Source organism: Astyanax mexicanus, chromosome 1 (genome assembly GCF_023375975.1).
Source record: "Astyanax mexicanus isolate ESR-SI-001 chromosome 1, AstMex3_surface, whole genome shotgun sequence".
NCBI classification, from domain to species: Eukaryota; Metazoa; Chordata; class Actinopteri; order Characiformes; family Acestrorhamphidae; genus Astyanax; species Astyanax mexicanus.
In genome coordinates this window covers 20,985,252-21,002,814 of record NC_064408.1, presented here as the reverse complement: position 1 = coordinate 21,002,814, position 17,563 = coordinate 20,985,252, and the positions used below count along the sequence as shown (strand labels likewise).

At 35.7% G+C, this 17,563-nt stretch overlaps 2 protein-coding genes across 2 annotated transcripts; one reads left to right on the top strand and one right to left on the bottom strand.

Moving 5' to 3' along the window:
* Positions 1 to 1,880: 1,880 nt before the first annotated feature.
* Positions 1,881 to 7,739, bottom strand: spra (sepiapterin reductase a). The gene is made up of 3 exons (XM_022667810.2): positions 7,323 to 7,739; positions 6,100 to 6,390; positions 1,881 to 4,378 (listed from the first exon to the last, which is right to left on the bottom strand). Exons 1-3 carry the CDS (start codon positions 7,642 to 7,644, stop codon positions 4,188 to 4,190), a joined length of 804 nt encoding a protein of 267 aa, XP_022523531.2. The 5' UTR covers positions 7,645 to 7,739; the 3' UTR covers positions 1,881 to 4,187.
* A 4,429-nt stretch (positions 7,740 to 12,168) lies between these two features.
* exosc2 (exosome component 2) lies at positions 12,169 to 17,242 on the top strand. The gene is made up of 9 exons (XM_007253991.4): positions 12,169 to 12,362; positions 13,770 to 13,871; positions 13,954 to 13,999; positions 14,151 to 14,240; positions 14,346 to 14,411; positions 14,514 to 14,582; positions 14,922 to 15,098; positions 16,345 to 16,473; positions 16,909 to 17,242. The coding sequence occupies exons 1-9, from the start codon at positions 12,235 to 12,237 to the stop codon at positions 16,987 to 16,989; spliced, it is 888 nt and encodes a 295-aa protein (XP_007254053.3). The 5' UTR covers positions 12,169 to 12,234; the 3' UTR covers positions 16,990 to 17,242.
* Positions 17,243 to 17,563: the final 321 nt, after the last annotated feature.

The following is a 17,563-nucleotide window of genomic DNA, read 5'->3' as shown; positions in this document are numbered from 1 at the left end:
CAATAAAACAGACAGTATATTTAACACATATTTAAATTTAATAAATGTAATAAACGTAATAAACTTAATAAATATACACTGCCTGGCCAAAAAAAAAGTTCACAGACCCCCTTTAGCTTTAATTGCTGCACACATTCACTGTGGCATTGAGTTTGGCCACTGCACAAAGCCTTCTCCAGCACATCCCAAAGATTCTCAATGAGGTTAAGATCTGGACTCTGTAGTGAACAATCCATGTGTGAAAATGATGATCTCATGCTTCCTGAACCACTTTTTCACAGTTCCAGCCCCATGAATCCTGACATTGTCATCTTGTAATATGCCAGTCCCATCAGGACTCTTAACAGTGAATTGCGTAGTGATATTTAAATGATCACCACCAGACTAAAACTTTGTATCTCAAAAATGGCAACTTTACAGGAAGAGAAATAACTGTCTTAACCTTTAATGGAATTCAATGTAAAATGTAAAAAAGAGCATTTATATTGGTCCATTCAATATATAAAAAAGATATTCTATAAAGAACAACTACCAGATTCACATTATGTCAAAAAGCGAAAAGAAAAATGTAGATACAAGATTGATTTTCTGACAGAAACTTTGATCAGAAAACATAAAACGTAAAATAAACAAACATTATATATATATATATATATATATATATATATATATATATATATATATATATATATAATATTATAAACTGGTTAATTGCATCTTTTTAATGCCTTACACATTATAGGATTGTAAAAAAAATTATATTGTAAAAAAAAAAAGCATTGCATTTTTTATCATAAGAATCAATGTTTACACTTTTACACAATTATAACATACAACCAACATTTCCGGGTAATTTCAAAGTTTAATTGATTTTTTTTTTGTATTGATTTCTCAGAGGAATATTTTCACTGACGTGTTAAAACCTTGCATCTCCAAAAGGACAACTTTTCTTGTGAAATACTGCAACTTTTAATACTCAGTATAAAAATGTTTTCTTTCTGTCATTATTTTTGGTAATGTTTAGAGTTTAGGATTAATTCAAGGTCAAAGTTAAGGTCAAGTTCATGGTTAGATTGAGGTGAATGTTAGATTCCATAGGGAATCATTTACATGTGGCCTACAGTTTAGCCTGCCTTTAACATGTATAATAATAATAATAATAATAATAATAATAATAATAATAATAATAATAATTGAACACCAATGCACAAGTTTAAGGAGTTACTGTATAAAGAGTGTGTAATGACTAAGTGTTAAGGCATTTTGGTAATAAGCGTGTTGAAGTGATAAATGTGATTGTTTTATAATGTTATCCTTGAGCATAGTTACTTCTAATAAGAAAAACTTCCAGACACCTTTCTGACAGTAATGCACCATAACCTTCCCTCCATATTTGACTCTGTGTGAAATAAACATTTGTGAATCACAGCAGAGTTTATATTTGCGTAAGAGTTTTTATTTGCCGCTTCCAGCCGTGATTGATCTTCGGAAAAAATGTCACTCCAAAAGGCATTGATATTATGTTTCCATAATCTCACTGAAACAAAATGTTTACAGTAGGAGCAGGGAAAGGTGGTGTGTGTGTGTCTGTGTGTGTGTCTGAGCCGCATTTAGCCAGACGCTCTCCAGAACCTGGGGAGGATCAACAGAGATGTAAAAGCGCAACAGTCTGCAGTCTGTAGTGTGTGGTGGTGACAGGCATGAGATAGAAGCATATCTAGCATATCTAGTCCCACATCTTGGTGTGCGACAGTAATACACTCTCCACACACATCAGTGATCAGGTCACATCAAGACTAAACACTTTAAAGGAAAACCCTTTATAATGCTAATCTTTAAGATGTTTCTAACATTCATAAAAAAAGAAAAGGAAACAAATATCAATTCAGATTAAAAGAGAGATTTATTCTGTAAGTAAGATATAACTGGGAAACAATTCTAGCATTATTTGTAGAAAATTAGTAGTGTGTATAATTATATTACACTGATATTTACCACAAAAAACTATAGAAGAGATAAGAAAGAAAACATTCAATCTTCAACAAGACAACAAAAGACAAAACAAACAATAAGTGATTAAAAAATTAAGTTTTGATTGGCACAGAGTCTATTAAACAACCAAATACATTTGGGTAAACATGCAGCAAGCTGGTACTGTAAAGACTTGCTGGTGAGGTGCTGAGATGTATTTTAATGTATACAAATACATTATTCAGAATACAAAACGAAAATAAGGCAATGTAAACAAGCACTTTTAGATGTAAAGATTTTTGGGAAAGTGAATTTCATGCAAAACAGTACAGGAATGTGTAAACCAGAAATGTAACAGAAAAGAAAGCAGATCAGAAAAATGTAACACAGTATATGTTAATGGCCACTTAATTACATATACTTTTACGATTCTTTCAGTCAATCCTAGATGTTGCACTTCAGCACCACCTTCTCAGACCAATCAAATGTACTGTATTCAGAACTGTCACAATGTGACAAAGCCCAGAGAAATTAATGCTTTTTTATTATGCAGTGTATTATATGTGCCACAAATAATTCCGTTTGAGAAAGATTTCTCACGGTCAATTCCTAAAAAAAAAAACATACTAATAATAATTATAAATAATTATAGCAATTATAAAGAATGAATTTAAATAGTACTAAATGTATAAGGCACCAAGTGCTACGCTTTTAAGAACAAAGTAACAGTTTCATTAGAATTACGACAGACACATAACAGAGAAATTGGCAACTCAGACGAGATTAATTATGTTAATCACAAGTATAATTTGGAATGTAACAACTACTGGATTTGGTCAAAGCTAGAGATGCACTGATACTATCTGTTCAAGTTTTAAGTACTCACCAAAATACTGCCAGGCAAAGCTAAAACAAGCCAGCCCCTAACGACCTGGCAATAGTCAATACTAAAGAGCCCCAGAGATCTTAAAGCTTTCAGTACAGATTGGATTGCCCCAGAATTTCCTCAAAATATATATGAAAGACAAGCATATAGATTTTCTTCTGTCCTGGCATCAGGGTTAAGGACAGAAATATCCCATGGGTGTCTGAACATCACACTGCCCTGATATGTCAAATGAATGAATATTTAAACAGGTAATAAAAAGACTGTGATTGGATTGATTTTCAAGTTTAAAATCTCTTTAATTCAGAGATATTTTATTGTTTGATCTAGCTGTTAAATATTTTGCATATCTGGGTATCAAATAGGACTTTTTATTTGACAGTACTGAAGTTAAACTGTCTCTCTGACTCAAATATATCCACACTAGCTAGGGACATTTTCTGATTAGACAGTGAATCACTTATATAAAGTTGTTTGGAATAAGTTTTAGTTCAGCTGAGCTTTTCTCTTTAAAACGTGGTCTGATTCAGGCTAATATGAGTCTGTATTAGTCTATTTGACTATTTAAACTAGTACTTATATTGCACATTTTTTTGTAGCATGTAATATAATATAATGTTAAAGTATCAGTACTAATTTGTAACACCATAAATTAAACATATGGCATATTTAAATAGTAAATATATACCTGTGTACCCAAGTAAGTATTTAGTAAATTGCACTTTATCATTATTTAAATTATTTATTTAATTACATTTTTTTTAATTAATTAAATTATTATTTAATTGCAATGTTTCTACAGCATAATTTGGGCAAGACTGTACTCTATTGAGTGTATTTCCAAAACCTAACCATTTCCACCATCCATGCACAATCATTTTCAGAAATAAAGTGCATTCAGATGGTGCTATATTGGCATGATATTCTGAAAATAAATTGGAATATATTGTATTAAATGGTTTTCAATTTATTGATAGTGACAATATATTGTCTAGCCCTACTATTATGATAATTCTTTGTCCAAAACAGAAAATATTTGTATAAAATATAAAGTGGTAGGTGTTAAATCGTTACTAATCATCTTAAATGGCTGGAATGTCTTAATTTGTGTTCAATTACAGAATCAGACTATGCTGTCAGGCATATAAACAGCTTTTGTAAACACGGTTAGGGTTAACCTACTGGTAAAATATGAATAGCTATATCCTTGTCACTGACACCCATGTTCTTTCAATAATAAGTACTTTAATTTTGGAATACTGAGGCCAGCACTGCCACTGGTATCAGGGAATCTCTAGTCAACATTGTAGTTTGTCTTTCACCAACACACCTACATATCATAAAAGTCCAGGTGAGTTCCAGAGGGGTAGTCGTCTTCCAGTAAGACCTTCAACAGCTTGGCAACAGACTCCTCACAGGTGAGTAGGCGGCCCTCTGCATGCATGTCTGCAAAAGACTTCCTCATGTTTTCGTCTGCTGAGGTGGACCTGGCCTGGAGCTGCATATCTGTATCTAGAGGGCCTGAGAAAAAGTAATGAGATTAAAACAGATTAGCAGACTATTGTTACTGGCTACTGTTGAATAGAAGGCATGTGATGAGGATAATGCTGCCAGAAATCTTTTTAATTTCATTCACGCCAGACAATTTTCACACTGGTCATTGTCAAAGAAACATTTGTAAAAATGGTTGTACCAAGAAGAAAGTGCAGGATTGCAATGCTTATCAGAAAAAAAAATATAAAAGCTAAATTTAGACTGATACAGGTACAGTACTCATATTGGTCATATTTTTGAGCTACAGAGGAGTTTGTAGAAGTGTTGTATGCAATAGATGTGTAACAAACATGCCAGACATCTCAGTACAGAAAAGTGTTTTTTAAAGGTGTCCTGTGATAATCCATCCCATGCAGATTGAATGTTCATGCAGTTCCAGTAGATTTCGTGTTGATTGCATGCCCAAGATCATCCCATACATTTTCAATCAAGGACAGCATCTGTTTCTTCTAGGCAAGATATTGAGGTGGCAGCAGTATGTGGATGGGCATTGTCCTGCTAGAATAACACAGCTGCAGGAACTGCATGAAAATTCAAGCTGCATGGGATGGATTACCCCACACTAAGATGGTGGGGTATTTTTAATGTTTAAATAGCGCACCAGAGTGAGAGTTCAGAAATGTTGGGCCACTGGTCACAGGACCTCATTAAAATGTGGCTATTAAATTGCCCTAAAGGAGAACTACGGTGTAAAATTGACTTTGGGTGTAGTAAAACATGATGAAAAATGCTTACCTTTGTTGAATAGCCCACCTCCACTCTCCTACAGCTTCCTGAGATAAAGTAATTTTGTGCATTTTGCCCAGCACTCCGTACAACGGCTGTATTGGGGGCAAAGTATGAGCTTTCAGCTCTGTCTGCCACCATCACTGTACTGATAATGACAGACATATATACATAGACTCCGCATAGCCTGCCTCCTGCGTAGCAACCGGCACCAGGAGGCAGGCTGTGCAGAGTCTATGTATACATATCTATGTTATAGGATGTAAACAGTGTTTTTTTACAAGCTTCTTGTGCACTTTTAAAGTTTGTATTACTTTTTAAGAAAAAGTAATCTCAGGAAGCTGTATGAGAGCGGCGGTGCGCTATTCAACAAAGGTAAGTACTTTTATTATGTTTTACTGCACCCAAAATCCATTTAACACCGGAGCTCTCCTTTAGTGAAGGTCTGGCATCATATGAAATTGCACCCTACACTATGACAACAGGACATCTGTACACATGATGGTGTTCCAACCAGGACAAAAGCAGGACTCATCACTGAAGATGAACCTGCTGCTATTCTGAGTCACTCAGTGACTGACTGGCATGACTATCAACCAATTTTTATTCTCGGTTGATTGAGATCTGGGTAAAAAAGTGATGATAATGAGTGTATATCAGAAGGTTCAGTCTGGAAAAGCTAATATTGCTGATAAATGAAAGCAAATACACACAACACAAATTAAATTTTTTTGTCCATTTTGACAAAACATTAAAGTTAGAGATATCGTTACTAACATTGAATTAAAACAAATGCCCAACAATTTGGATTGTGCAAACCTTATAAAAATTGCATGCAAATTGATGTCTTTCCCATTAACCAATGGCCTAATTAACTAATAGCATCTTCAGAAATACTTGGGAATGGTGTTCTGGTCGAATAACTGGCCTACACTAATGTGGTAGTTCAATATAGCGCTTACCTGGTGCATAGTTGAGCACCCTGAGCTCCGGCTCTTCCTCAGCCAGTACACGGAACATCATGTCTCGTGCAGCTTTTCCGGTACAGTACATCACCCACGAACGAAAGGGTTTCACGGCACATAGTGAACTCACGTTCACCACACAGCGCTGAAGGCCAGAGCGCTGTGGAAATGCAGTAAGAATGCCTGAAGTCAAGCTCAAGGCTGAGCTGACGTTGAAAGACAAGTAGGAGTCCATTTCGCTCATGTCGGTGAAACTTTGTGCGTAACGAGAGATGTCACCAAGTGAAGCTGTTAGAAGGAAAATGTATTAAAAAACATGTTATTAATATTCATACAATATTTACAACACATACATGGTCATTCTGCATTTTGTCATAGTTGGCAAAAAGTCGTCTCCCTACACGAACTATTTATCTAGTTTGAATCTGGCAGGTTTTTTTTTTTTTTTTTTTCATTTTTTCAAAAATCTGGGGTAAAATTCTATATTTTTTAATGTTACAATAGGTAGGGCTGGGAGGGTAAGTGAATTGATTTGATTTATCAAATTACTGTTTTAAAGCAATTTAAAAAAATGGGATATTAAGGATTGTACATCTTTACCTAAATAAGCTGTCAGAGTGAATCTCAGTAGAGAATTTGCTTCTGTCTGAAACCTGTAAAGAACTCTTACGCTGCAGTGATTTTCATATTTCATTTATATGAAATGTAAAGACAACAATTCTTATGTAATCAAGAATTACTAAACAAATTGAAGAATATCGTTTTTTTACAGTATCATCCAGCCCTAAGAATAGGTATTGTGGAAACAAACATATACTGTATATTGCAATGTAGAGGTGTGTAATATAATTATGTTTGGTCATATCATGATTAATTATATTACTGTTTCGACAATATACTATTTTTTAAGAAAGACTGACCCAGGAGTAGCTTACTACATTTCGTTACAAACATTGTCACTAGGTAAGAATGGATAAATATTCTGTATCATGAAAAGTTATTCAATTTTGTGATATATTTTTAACATATCGCCCAGGTCTATTGTAAATTTTAACTTTTCCTTTAATATCGTTTAACAGACAATGAGCTGTGTGTCAGACAGTTAAACAGGTGAAGGAGGAGGTGAACAGGTGAAGAGGTAAACAGTTGACCAGGTGAAGGAGGAGGTGAACAGGTGAAGAGGTAAACAGTTGACCAGGTGAAGAGGTAAACGGGTTCACCTGCGTTGTTGAAGAGAAGGAGATGGTCGATATCCTCGCAGCGCGTCTCTTTGGCCTCAGCTATAACGCTCTCCACTCCCTCCTTCTGCCCCAGGTCTGCCACTACACAGCGGACCTGCAAGCCGGCGCTGCCCGCCTCAGACGCGGCCAGGTCCGCCTGCAGGGTCTGGAGCTTATCGCCGGATCTGGCCGCCAGCAGCAGCACGGAGCCCGGCTTCAGCAGCGGCGCTATTTCCCGAGCCAGACTCCAGCCGAAGCCCTTAGAGGCCCCGGTGATGATACACAGCGCCCTGCCGAAGCCCTTCTCCTGCGAGGAAGCCATAATACAGAAATTTCACCCGATAAACCAGAGTGATCAGCTCGGAGATCAGAACCTGCAGCCTCTCTGAGTTTCAAAATCACTACACTCCACATTTCCTGCTCCCCGTCCAATCAGATACCGCCACGGGAGCCACGCCCCCTCAGCTCACACTAATCAATTTTCACCATTATCAATAATCATGCGTGCAGCTGAGCACGAGTTAGAAATACAAGCAAAGCGTGGAAATGAAAAGGACAGAATTTCACATATTTCTGCATATGATCACATGCTGTAATTATCCCACATGAAGTTTAAACAGTCATATGCTAAGGTTTATCACCTCTGGGCAAATTCTTCCCAATTTACAAAGAAAATCATATATATATATATATATATATATATATATATATATATATATATATATATATATATATATATATATATATAAGAAAAGATAATACTTTATTACTCAGACACCAGGGAAATGACAAACTTCTGCAAATGATCACATGCTGTAATTATTCCACGAGGTTTAAACAGTCATATGCCAAAGTTTTATCACGTCTGGGCAAAATAGGGTACATTTAGTAGATTTCATGCAAAAAAATCTTATTTATTAAAATCTGCAACTTTACAGGAGAGGGTAAATCCTTATTAACCTACAAACAAAATCATATATAAAAAGATGTTGTCTAATTTAAAGTTTTTTATTAATCAGCCACCAGGGAAATCATCACATGCTGTAATTATTCCACGTGAAGTTTAAACAGTCATATGCTAAAATTTTATCCCCTCTGGGCAAAGTACTGTACATGGAAAATAATGGATTTTATGCCAAAAAAATCTCAGCTCAAAAAACTAAATAAAAAACTTCAACTCTACAGTAGAAGGAACATTCTTCTTATCATACAATGAAAATCATGTATTAAACACCTTTGTTCCTAATAAAAAAAGTAATTTAATAATATAAGATAAGCCTTTATTAATCACACAGTGGTAATATTTGCAATGTTACAGAAGTGCAGAAAACAATTAATACTGAAGACATCAGAACTTTAAAGGAACACCTTTTAAACTTTGAAACGATTTAGTGTCGGAATTTCACATATGAAGGAATGTTAAATAAAGGTGGTTTTAATGCAACCAAAAATGTATGTTTATTTAATGTTCCTTGTATCAGGGCTGGTTTACAAGTGGAGGCCACATCTATGTTCAATACATACCAGGTGCTGGTCAACGAATTAGAATAATTTGAAATAGTGAAATCATGACATTTTTTGAATGCATTTTTTGTGCAGAAAGCAAATCAGGTGTTCACCGCACCTGTCCTACTCGTTAGACTAATCACAGAACTCGTTACCTGGAAAAAAATTTGCTCAGCTGAGCTTTCCAAAAGGCCCATTTAGGCCATTTAACTGTGACACTGTTGTTTTATTGAATTAGAATAATGGACAAACCGTTTCATTGAATTAGAATAAATGCTCGAATTTTTGTTTTCTGTGAAGAGTGTTCACTGTGCAGTATAAAGTCAGGGTTGAGTAGAATTTCTAAGTTGTAAAATCAATCATGGGTAAGCAGCGTGACCTCTCAACCGGAATAGTGGCTCAAATTCAAGCCCTTCGCCAACAAGGCTTGACCCAAACTAAAATTGCTGAGCAGCTCGGCATCAGCCAGTCTTCCGTCTGCAAAGCTCTCAAGAAAAACTGCAGCAAGCGCACCAACTGTTCCGGCGTCCGAAAAACTTCTGCTCGCGACAACAAGCAGCTGAGAAAGATCGCAGTCAGCAACCGGTTCAAGTCCACTCCCGAGCTCACCGACTTGTGGAACAAGCAGACCGGCGCTGACGTCTCCAGATCAACCACTTACCGTCGTCTGCGCGAACTCGGCTTCAAATCTCGCGTTCCAGCAGTAAAACTGATGCTGAACAAGAAACAAATGGAGAAACGGCTGAAGTGGGCCAAAGAACACGGCGAGTGGACTGCTGAAGACTGGCAGAAAGTGGTCTTCAGTGACGAATCACGCTTCTGCATCTCCTTCGGTGACCAAGGTCCTCGTGTCTGGCGTCGTGGTGGCGAAACCTACAACCACGAGTGCGTGAAAAGATCCGTCAAGTTTCCCCAGAGCGTTATGGTCTGGGGATGCATGTCCGCTCGAGGTGTAGGGAAACTCTGCTTCCTCAAGAAGACTGTCAATGCTGCCGTATATCAAGATGTTCTGGAAACGTTCCTGATTCCGACTGTTGAGGAACAGTTCGGCGAAGAAGACTTCATATTTCAACAGGATCTTGCACCGGCTCATGCGGCAAAGTCGACCAAAGATTGGTTCACTAAAAAACAGCTTGAAGTTTTGGCATGGCCGGCCAACTCGCCTGACCTCAATGTCATTGAAAACCTTTGGGCCATTGTCAAGCGGAAAATTCGCGACAGAAAGCCTACTACGCTGGACCAACTGAAGCAGAACATCGCCACTGCCTGGGAAGCTGTGAGTGCGGAAACTTGCGACAAGCTGGTCAAATCGATGCCGCGGAGACTTCAGGCAGTCATACAAGCCAAGGGGGCAGCCACAAAATACTGAGAAAGTGATGATTGTAATTATAATAAAAATTATTCTAATTCAATGAAACGGTTTGTCCATTATTCTAATTCAATAAAACAACAGTGCCACAGTTAAATGGCCTAAATGGGCCTTTTGGAAAGCTCAGCTGAGCAAATTTTTTTCCAGGTAACGAGTTCTGTGATTAGTCTATCGAGTAGGACAGGTGCGGTGAACACCTGATTTGCTTTCTGCACAAAAAATGCATTCAAAAAATTTCATGATTGCACTATTTCAAATTATTCTAATTCGTTGACCAGCACCTGTATATGGTGAATATGGTGCTGTTTTTACCTTTATTTATCTTTTATTATTTTATTATTATACAATCTATATTTTGTTGTAAAAAGGTTTTAAATAATTGTAATGCTTGTAAATGCTTTTAGGAATATAATAATCTTATCTGTATTACTTTTTAAAGCAATAGTTTGTCAGTGCATTAGCTGCTGTGCTGTGACATATGTTGATGTAAAAAGGGCTATGAAATTAATTTATTTGAAAACAGACTCAGTTTGCCAGACAGGGGTTAAGCCTAGTGTTTGATTATAGAACGTTTTAAATTTAAATGTTCTGCTAAATGCTTACTGACTCAGTTTAACACATGTTGGGGGAAACACAGCTCTACAGCCCCCTCTAGCGCCACACAGAAAAATCACGTTTTAAGACAGGACAGTGTATTTGGATAGTGAATGTGTCCTTTGTGTACATTATAATGTAAAGGGTAAAGGACACTTGCTTCTCATTATATGTGTCTACACTATATATATATATATATATATATATATATATATATATATATATATATATATATATATATATATATATATATATATATATATATATAAATAAAAACATTAAATGAGAACGAGTGACCAAATATATGAATGGTACTGTAGTATAAGTTGCATACAGTTGTACAGGTATGTGTGCTCTGTTTATTTCAATAGGGTTTATATAAGCTGAAGTGTTTTTCTTTCTTGTTATGGGTTTGTGTTTAAACCCAAAAACATTTTTTTTGACTTTTAATGATTGTTTAGAAATAATTTTTAATTTTGAGATCTGTAGCTAGAATTGTACACTGCACTCTGTGGGGGCACCAAAGCCTAAAGTGCCTTCCACTGTTACACCCACCTCCCCAAGCACAGATTCTATTATTCACGTGGGCTGAATGTTAATATATAAGTGCTTGGCCTTAATTTGGCCTCTTTTAAATAGTCTTAGACATTGATTTGAGATATTTTTTTGTAATTTTGCAGGCTGCCAATTGTTTTTACACAGTATGCCCTTTCAGAAAATCTGTAGATTACATTTTACTATTAGGGTACTTATAGTGCACTTTTAGTGCATTATTAGTGTACAGTACAAGTCAAAAGTTTGGACACACCTTCACATTCGATGTTTTTCTTTATTTAATGTATTATCTACATTGTAGATTAATATTAAAGACATGAAAACAATTAAAGGGCACGTATGGAATTATGTAGTTAATAAAAAAATTGTTTGTCCTCCACAATCCCCTCATCTAAACGTGATTAACTGAGATGGTGATTTTGGATGAGCTGCCTGGAGCTTTAGCAAATATTGTTCAGCGTCGTTAGGAACTCTTTTAACACGCTGAGAAAACAATTTCAAGTGACTCTACGTCATGAAGATACTGAGATTAAAATATTAAGAGTGTGCAGATCTGTCCTCAAAGCATTTTCTGGTTTGTTTAACACTTTTTGGTTTCCAGAATAATTCTGCATGTGTTCCTGTATAGCTTTAAATTGTCTTCAATATTACAATTTTACAAAAAAAAAAAGGTGTGTCCACATGTTAGACTGGTCATGTATTTTGTGCTAAAATGCTGTTGGTTTTGGTATTAGTCCTCGTAGCTTGTGCTTGTTCTATGGTTTCTGGCGGAGTCCCTCTTTATACCAGCAGTGGCCACACGTGGCAGGAGTCTCCCAGTCTGTAGATGTTGGTGTTTCAGAGAAGAAGAGCTCAGCCATTTTAGAAAACACAGCTCTGTGGGACAGCATGGCTGTGGATATGAGATTACCCACTGCCCGAAAACTCATCTCCCTGCCCGGCTCTCTGTCTAACGCTGAGGGTAAACACCTGGTGGTCCCGGGAGATGTGATCACATCTGATACAGGGTTTATGAGGTAAATATGCGCTTAAACAAACCTGCAGGAGGACCACAGGTCTGATCTGACTAGCCTGCTATCCCTACATTAACTAACCTAACCAGGCTAAATTAACTAATATCTGTGTTTTTGCTTCGGTGTCACTGTCTGTTCACCAGCTAAGAGTTAAGATAAGTAACGTGTGTGGCCTGTACCAGTAGCTCGACTGAGAAACACAAACATTTATTTTGTGTATGGGTTCAGTGTTGGCCCCACATATGGATGTTAGTTAGTGATGGGACCAGGCAGGAGGGGATTGGTCAGTGTAAGTTAACGTTTAGCAGTTTAATTTTCTGACCGTATCAAGCTAAATTCAAAAATACAAAATTGAGTATAAAACCTTTTTTTCCATTTAGCATAGTGAAGAAGAAATGTGTTTTGGTCAGTGTTACGTTTATTAGTTAAATTTTCTGACCGTTATAGGCTAAATGCAAAAAAATAGAAAATTGCAAGTAAGAACTCATTAATTCTTTTTTTTAAGTGTAGTGTACAAGAAATAAGTTTTCATACATTTTTCCAATGTTAGTTTTTTAATCTTTGCCCCTTACAATTATAATTTCAGGAAAAAAAAATCTTTTATTTTTAATTTTTTGCATTTTGCAAGTTGGATTATAACATCAGATTTGTGTTACATGATACAAAAATGGACAAATCTGAAAATCGAGAGAAGATTTAACTTTTTATTTTCTTGAAATTCTGTTTGCGAAAGGCTGAAATAAAAAAAAACTCAATAATTGAAAAATGGGATGCAAATCTATTTCTTTTCAGCAAATTAAATTGCTAAACGTTACACTGACCTATTTTTATCTTTTTTTTTCAATTATCTTGTTTTTGTTTTGGCTTTTTCACAACTGTACATTTTATTACAGAGAGTGTTAATAATGTAAAAATAAAAAAAATGTTAAAATCCTGTTTATTAGATGATGTGCCGCAAAAGCAAAAAAAAATCTATTCAATTGAATTATGTGCAACAAAAATTACTGTATTATGCATGAAAGATTATCTGAACAGCAGAATCTTTCTCTGCTGATGCATTTTGTCTGCCTGTTAAAATATGATTATTACTGTTTTTTGTAATACAATATTTTTATTTTTTATTTAAACAGTGTCAGTATATCACCATGCTTACTTTATTGCAATATATTAATGATATTCAGTGATATTGAATCATAACCCCTAGATCAGGCCTGGGCTTTTTAAGGCTGGGGTAGTGGGCCTTTTCATACAAAGCCCTTCACTTATTACGCATCAGTACTGCTTGGGTGGTAAAAACAATAAGAACAACAATAACCCATTTTTTAACCCCCGGTCCACTTTTTAACGCATGTGAATGCATACTTTTTTACGTAAATGTTATGTACTTAATTTCTCACTTCCTGTCTTCAGGGGTCATGGAACCTACATGGATGATGAGAAGCTCACAGCCTCAGTGGCTGGGGAGGTTGAACGTGTCAACAAGCTGATCTGTGTGAAGCCACTGAAGACACGGTCAGTGGTCTTCTGAATGCTGTGTCTAAAACATTACAATTAACATGTATAAGATTTAATATTCTTTGGGTGTTTTTTACAGGTTCAATGGTGAAGTTGGTGATGTGGTGGTTGGCAGGATAACAGAGGTACTATGTTTATGTTTAGAGTTCTCAAAATTCTTACATTCTTTCATACATTTTTAGAAGCACTGTAATTTTAAAATTAGTCATAAGCCTCATCCCTCACAGAAATAAGCAACATTCTTCTCAATCATCTTTACCTATTCTTTCACTGTAGGTTCAGCAGAAACGTTGGAAAGTGGAGACCAACTCTCGGTTGGACTCTGTATTGCTTCTGTCCTCAGTAAATCTTCCAGGAGGAGAGTTGGTGAGCTTAAATACTGATTTAATAATGTTTTTATATAAAAATATTGCATTGTTGTTTGAGTTGCGTTGAGCTGTAATAAATACTGTAAACCCTATTTATTCACAGAGGAGGCGATCAGCAGAAGATGAGCTCACCATGAGAGATTATCTTCAAGAAGGGGACCTCATCAGTGTATCCTGAAAGTAGTGATTGTTTTAAAATAGTGAAATTATGTAATTAAATAAGACTGTGTTATTTTTGATTATGTAGAAAATTTAACTTAACTTGTTCAAGGCAGAGGTACAGTCCGTCTTTTCAGATGGAGCTCTTTCGCTTCACACCCGCAGCTTGAAGTATGGCAAGGTACGAACAACAATTCTTCAGTATGATTTTATGAAACTCAACTGAGAAATATTGATTGAAAAAAATATTGATTTTATAATTTATTGTTTGCTCAAGTCAGTGTAATTGTAGGTACTGTTGAGAGCTTACTTTCATTTTGATAAAAGAAAAATGGACATTAATGCAAAGTTAAAATTTACAGCTCAGGTGCCCATTTATGAATGTAGCTTTAGCTTTTAGAAGAAGTTAATTGACAGGTATATGTTTACCTATTTAAAAAGAAGGTTTAAAATGCATCTTAATATTTGCGACAGTGATATTTCAGTTTACTTGGCCTGATTTGTGTTTTTCCATTCTTAGTTGGGACAGGGTGTACTGGTGCAAGTATCACCATCTCTTGTGAAGAGACAGAAAACCCATTTCCACAATCTGCCCTGTGGAGCTTCCATAATCCTGGGGAACAATGGCTTCCTTTGGCTGTACCCTACACCAGGGCATCAAGATGAAGAGGCAGGAGGATACTACACAAGCCTGGAGGTCAGGAGAACATGATTTTATTAATGGTTGAAAACATAATTTTTTTTCAGCATGTTTTATACTGTGTTTAGAAGTCCATCTGTGTTCAGATTTTCTGGTTGATTTTGAAACAATTCTGTTTGATAGGTTGTAATTTGTTTAAGTTTGATATTGGATTCCATCTGTTATTAAATCCAAACTAGAATGAAAGCCTCACCAGACTTTTAGATAAGAACTGTAGGTTAATAGAGAAGTTCCAATATTCTTACTTCAGAAAAGTTTATATGCACAGATATGTTCTTTTAAAGAGGTGTTCAGAGGGAGTTCTTAGCCATATAGCAGCAATCGCTAAGTTTCTAATATGGTCCAAGCTAACTTACACTTCCCACAAGCTAATATGCAACAACTACTCGCTTATGAAAATAGTTGGTCTACAGTGACCCCCACCCCTCTAACTCTCTAACTCAATGTTTTTCTAGAGCTTGCGGAGCCTGCTAAAACCCTGAGTTTTTTTTCCACCTTAAATTCCACCTTAAATGTGGCAGCTTCACCAGCAGTCCCAAAACAAATCGTAGTTTATTTAGGATAACATTAGTGACAAGTTCTCTTTTTTGTCACTGAGTGTTCCTAGAGCCTGCTAGAGTAGTTAACCAAGGTGTGTCTCATTTATATAAATTTATTTCTCACAGGCAGATTTCTGTTCCACCTTAAATGCAGTGGCAGTGACAGATAATCAGTGAAAGATTTAAAAATAATCAATTTTTAAATAATTAATTTTAAGCCTTTTTTAATTTTTTTTGTGACTGATATTGTGTGGAAGTGTTTGAGAATCACAGCTGAGTGTATATTTCCATTCCATACACTGTTGTTATGTTGTTAAATGATAATGTAAAATGAGTAATAGTAAAATTAACTCTCGACTTAATTCATTATGTTAATGCTTAAATATTTTTAATACTGGTAGGATGTATGTTCCTAATACAAGTACCACTTTAATTCCGTAAAATATTTCATATCTGAACAATATCTTATCAAATATATTACATATATTTTAAATAAGTGTTTTCCCTTTTTTTTTATAATCAACAGCTTAATTGATAATCAAAATAATTTAGTTGCAGCCCTGAACTAAACATACAAAACACTTTTTTGTCATATAGTAATGTGGAATGTGTATGTCTATATGATTTTTTTTTGATCAGTTATAATACTGTATACTAAATATACTAAACTAAATATACTAAACTGTTTTCTCTGTGTGGCTTAGCCTGTTGCTCTATCAGATCGCGAGGTCATTTCGAGACTGAGGAACTGTTTGCTGGCCCTGGCAGCTCACAAAGTGCTTCTGTATGATACCAGCGTTCTCTATTGCTATGAATCCTCCCTCTCCCATCAGGTATGACTGGATAGACTGGGTTCAAGTTTTTAATCTAAAACTGTGATCAAACCTTCACTGGAACTGCAAACCATACCATAGTTTTGCCGTTACCAGCTTCTTGATACAGGATTAACTAAAAACTTACACTGTCAATAGTCAGTCTTAATTGCTGCCATAGATATATAGAGTAGTACAGATGACTTGATCTGATTTGCCTTTCTACCTACCAATTTTAGATCTTTATTGCCTATTTTTTGTTTGTTTACTGGCATTTGCCTGAGAATACTCAGTATTTATATCAAAAGTCAACTACTGAGCTCTCAGATCTGCTAATCTGACCAGGTTTTAAGTAGACTCACCTGTTGTTTAGCCACAGATATGACATGTAGCTGTGCTCTAGGTGTAAAGATGTGCATATGTCTTACAAAGTGTTTCTCTGTGAATTTGTTTCAGATCAAGGATATCTTGAAACCAGAGACTATGGATGAAATTGTGATGGAGACACGACAGCGACTTCTTGATCAGGAGGGTTAAAGTGCTGGTTGAAAGCTATATAAACACGAGCACAGGGAGCAGCTGATTTGAGGCAGATAATGGTCATCAAATTCCAGGAGATCCACAGTCCTGCAGCATTCACACATTACTTTTTTTTTTTTTACAGACTGTTAAAGGCCCAGAAACTAAGGAAATATTTAATATGTTAATTTGTGTAAAATGTTTTGATACTGTTTAAACATTTTGTATGAAAAGCTTTGATCTTTGTTTAATAAAAAGTGCAGTGGTTTTAGCACTGTATTTGGTTTAGTTTTTGGTTTAGTGTGTTGGCAACTGCTATGGTTTAAGGAAGAATATGCACAGCATATTAGAAAATTGTCCACAATATTCAGTGTGATTTCACAAGGGGGTGTCAGACCAGGGTTTTTGTATGGCTTCCCTCTTGTGGCCACAATCAGGATTGCACTTAAAACTTTTAAATAATTTTGAATACTTTAAATACATAAACACAGCATATTCTCAGTGTACTGAAAAAAGATTCACATGGGTTGTGGGCTGTTAAGTACAAGGTCAAATGACACTGATTCTTTGGGTTTACAACTAAAGGTATGTT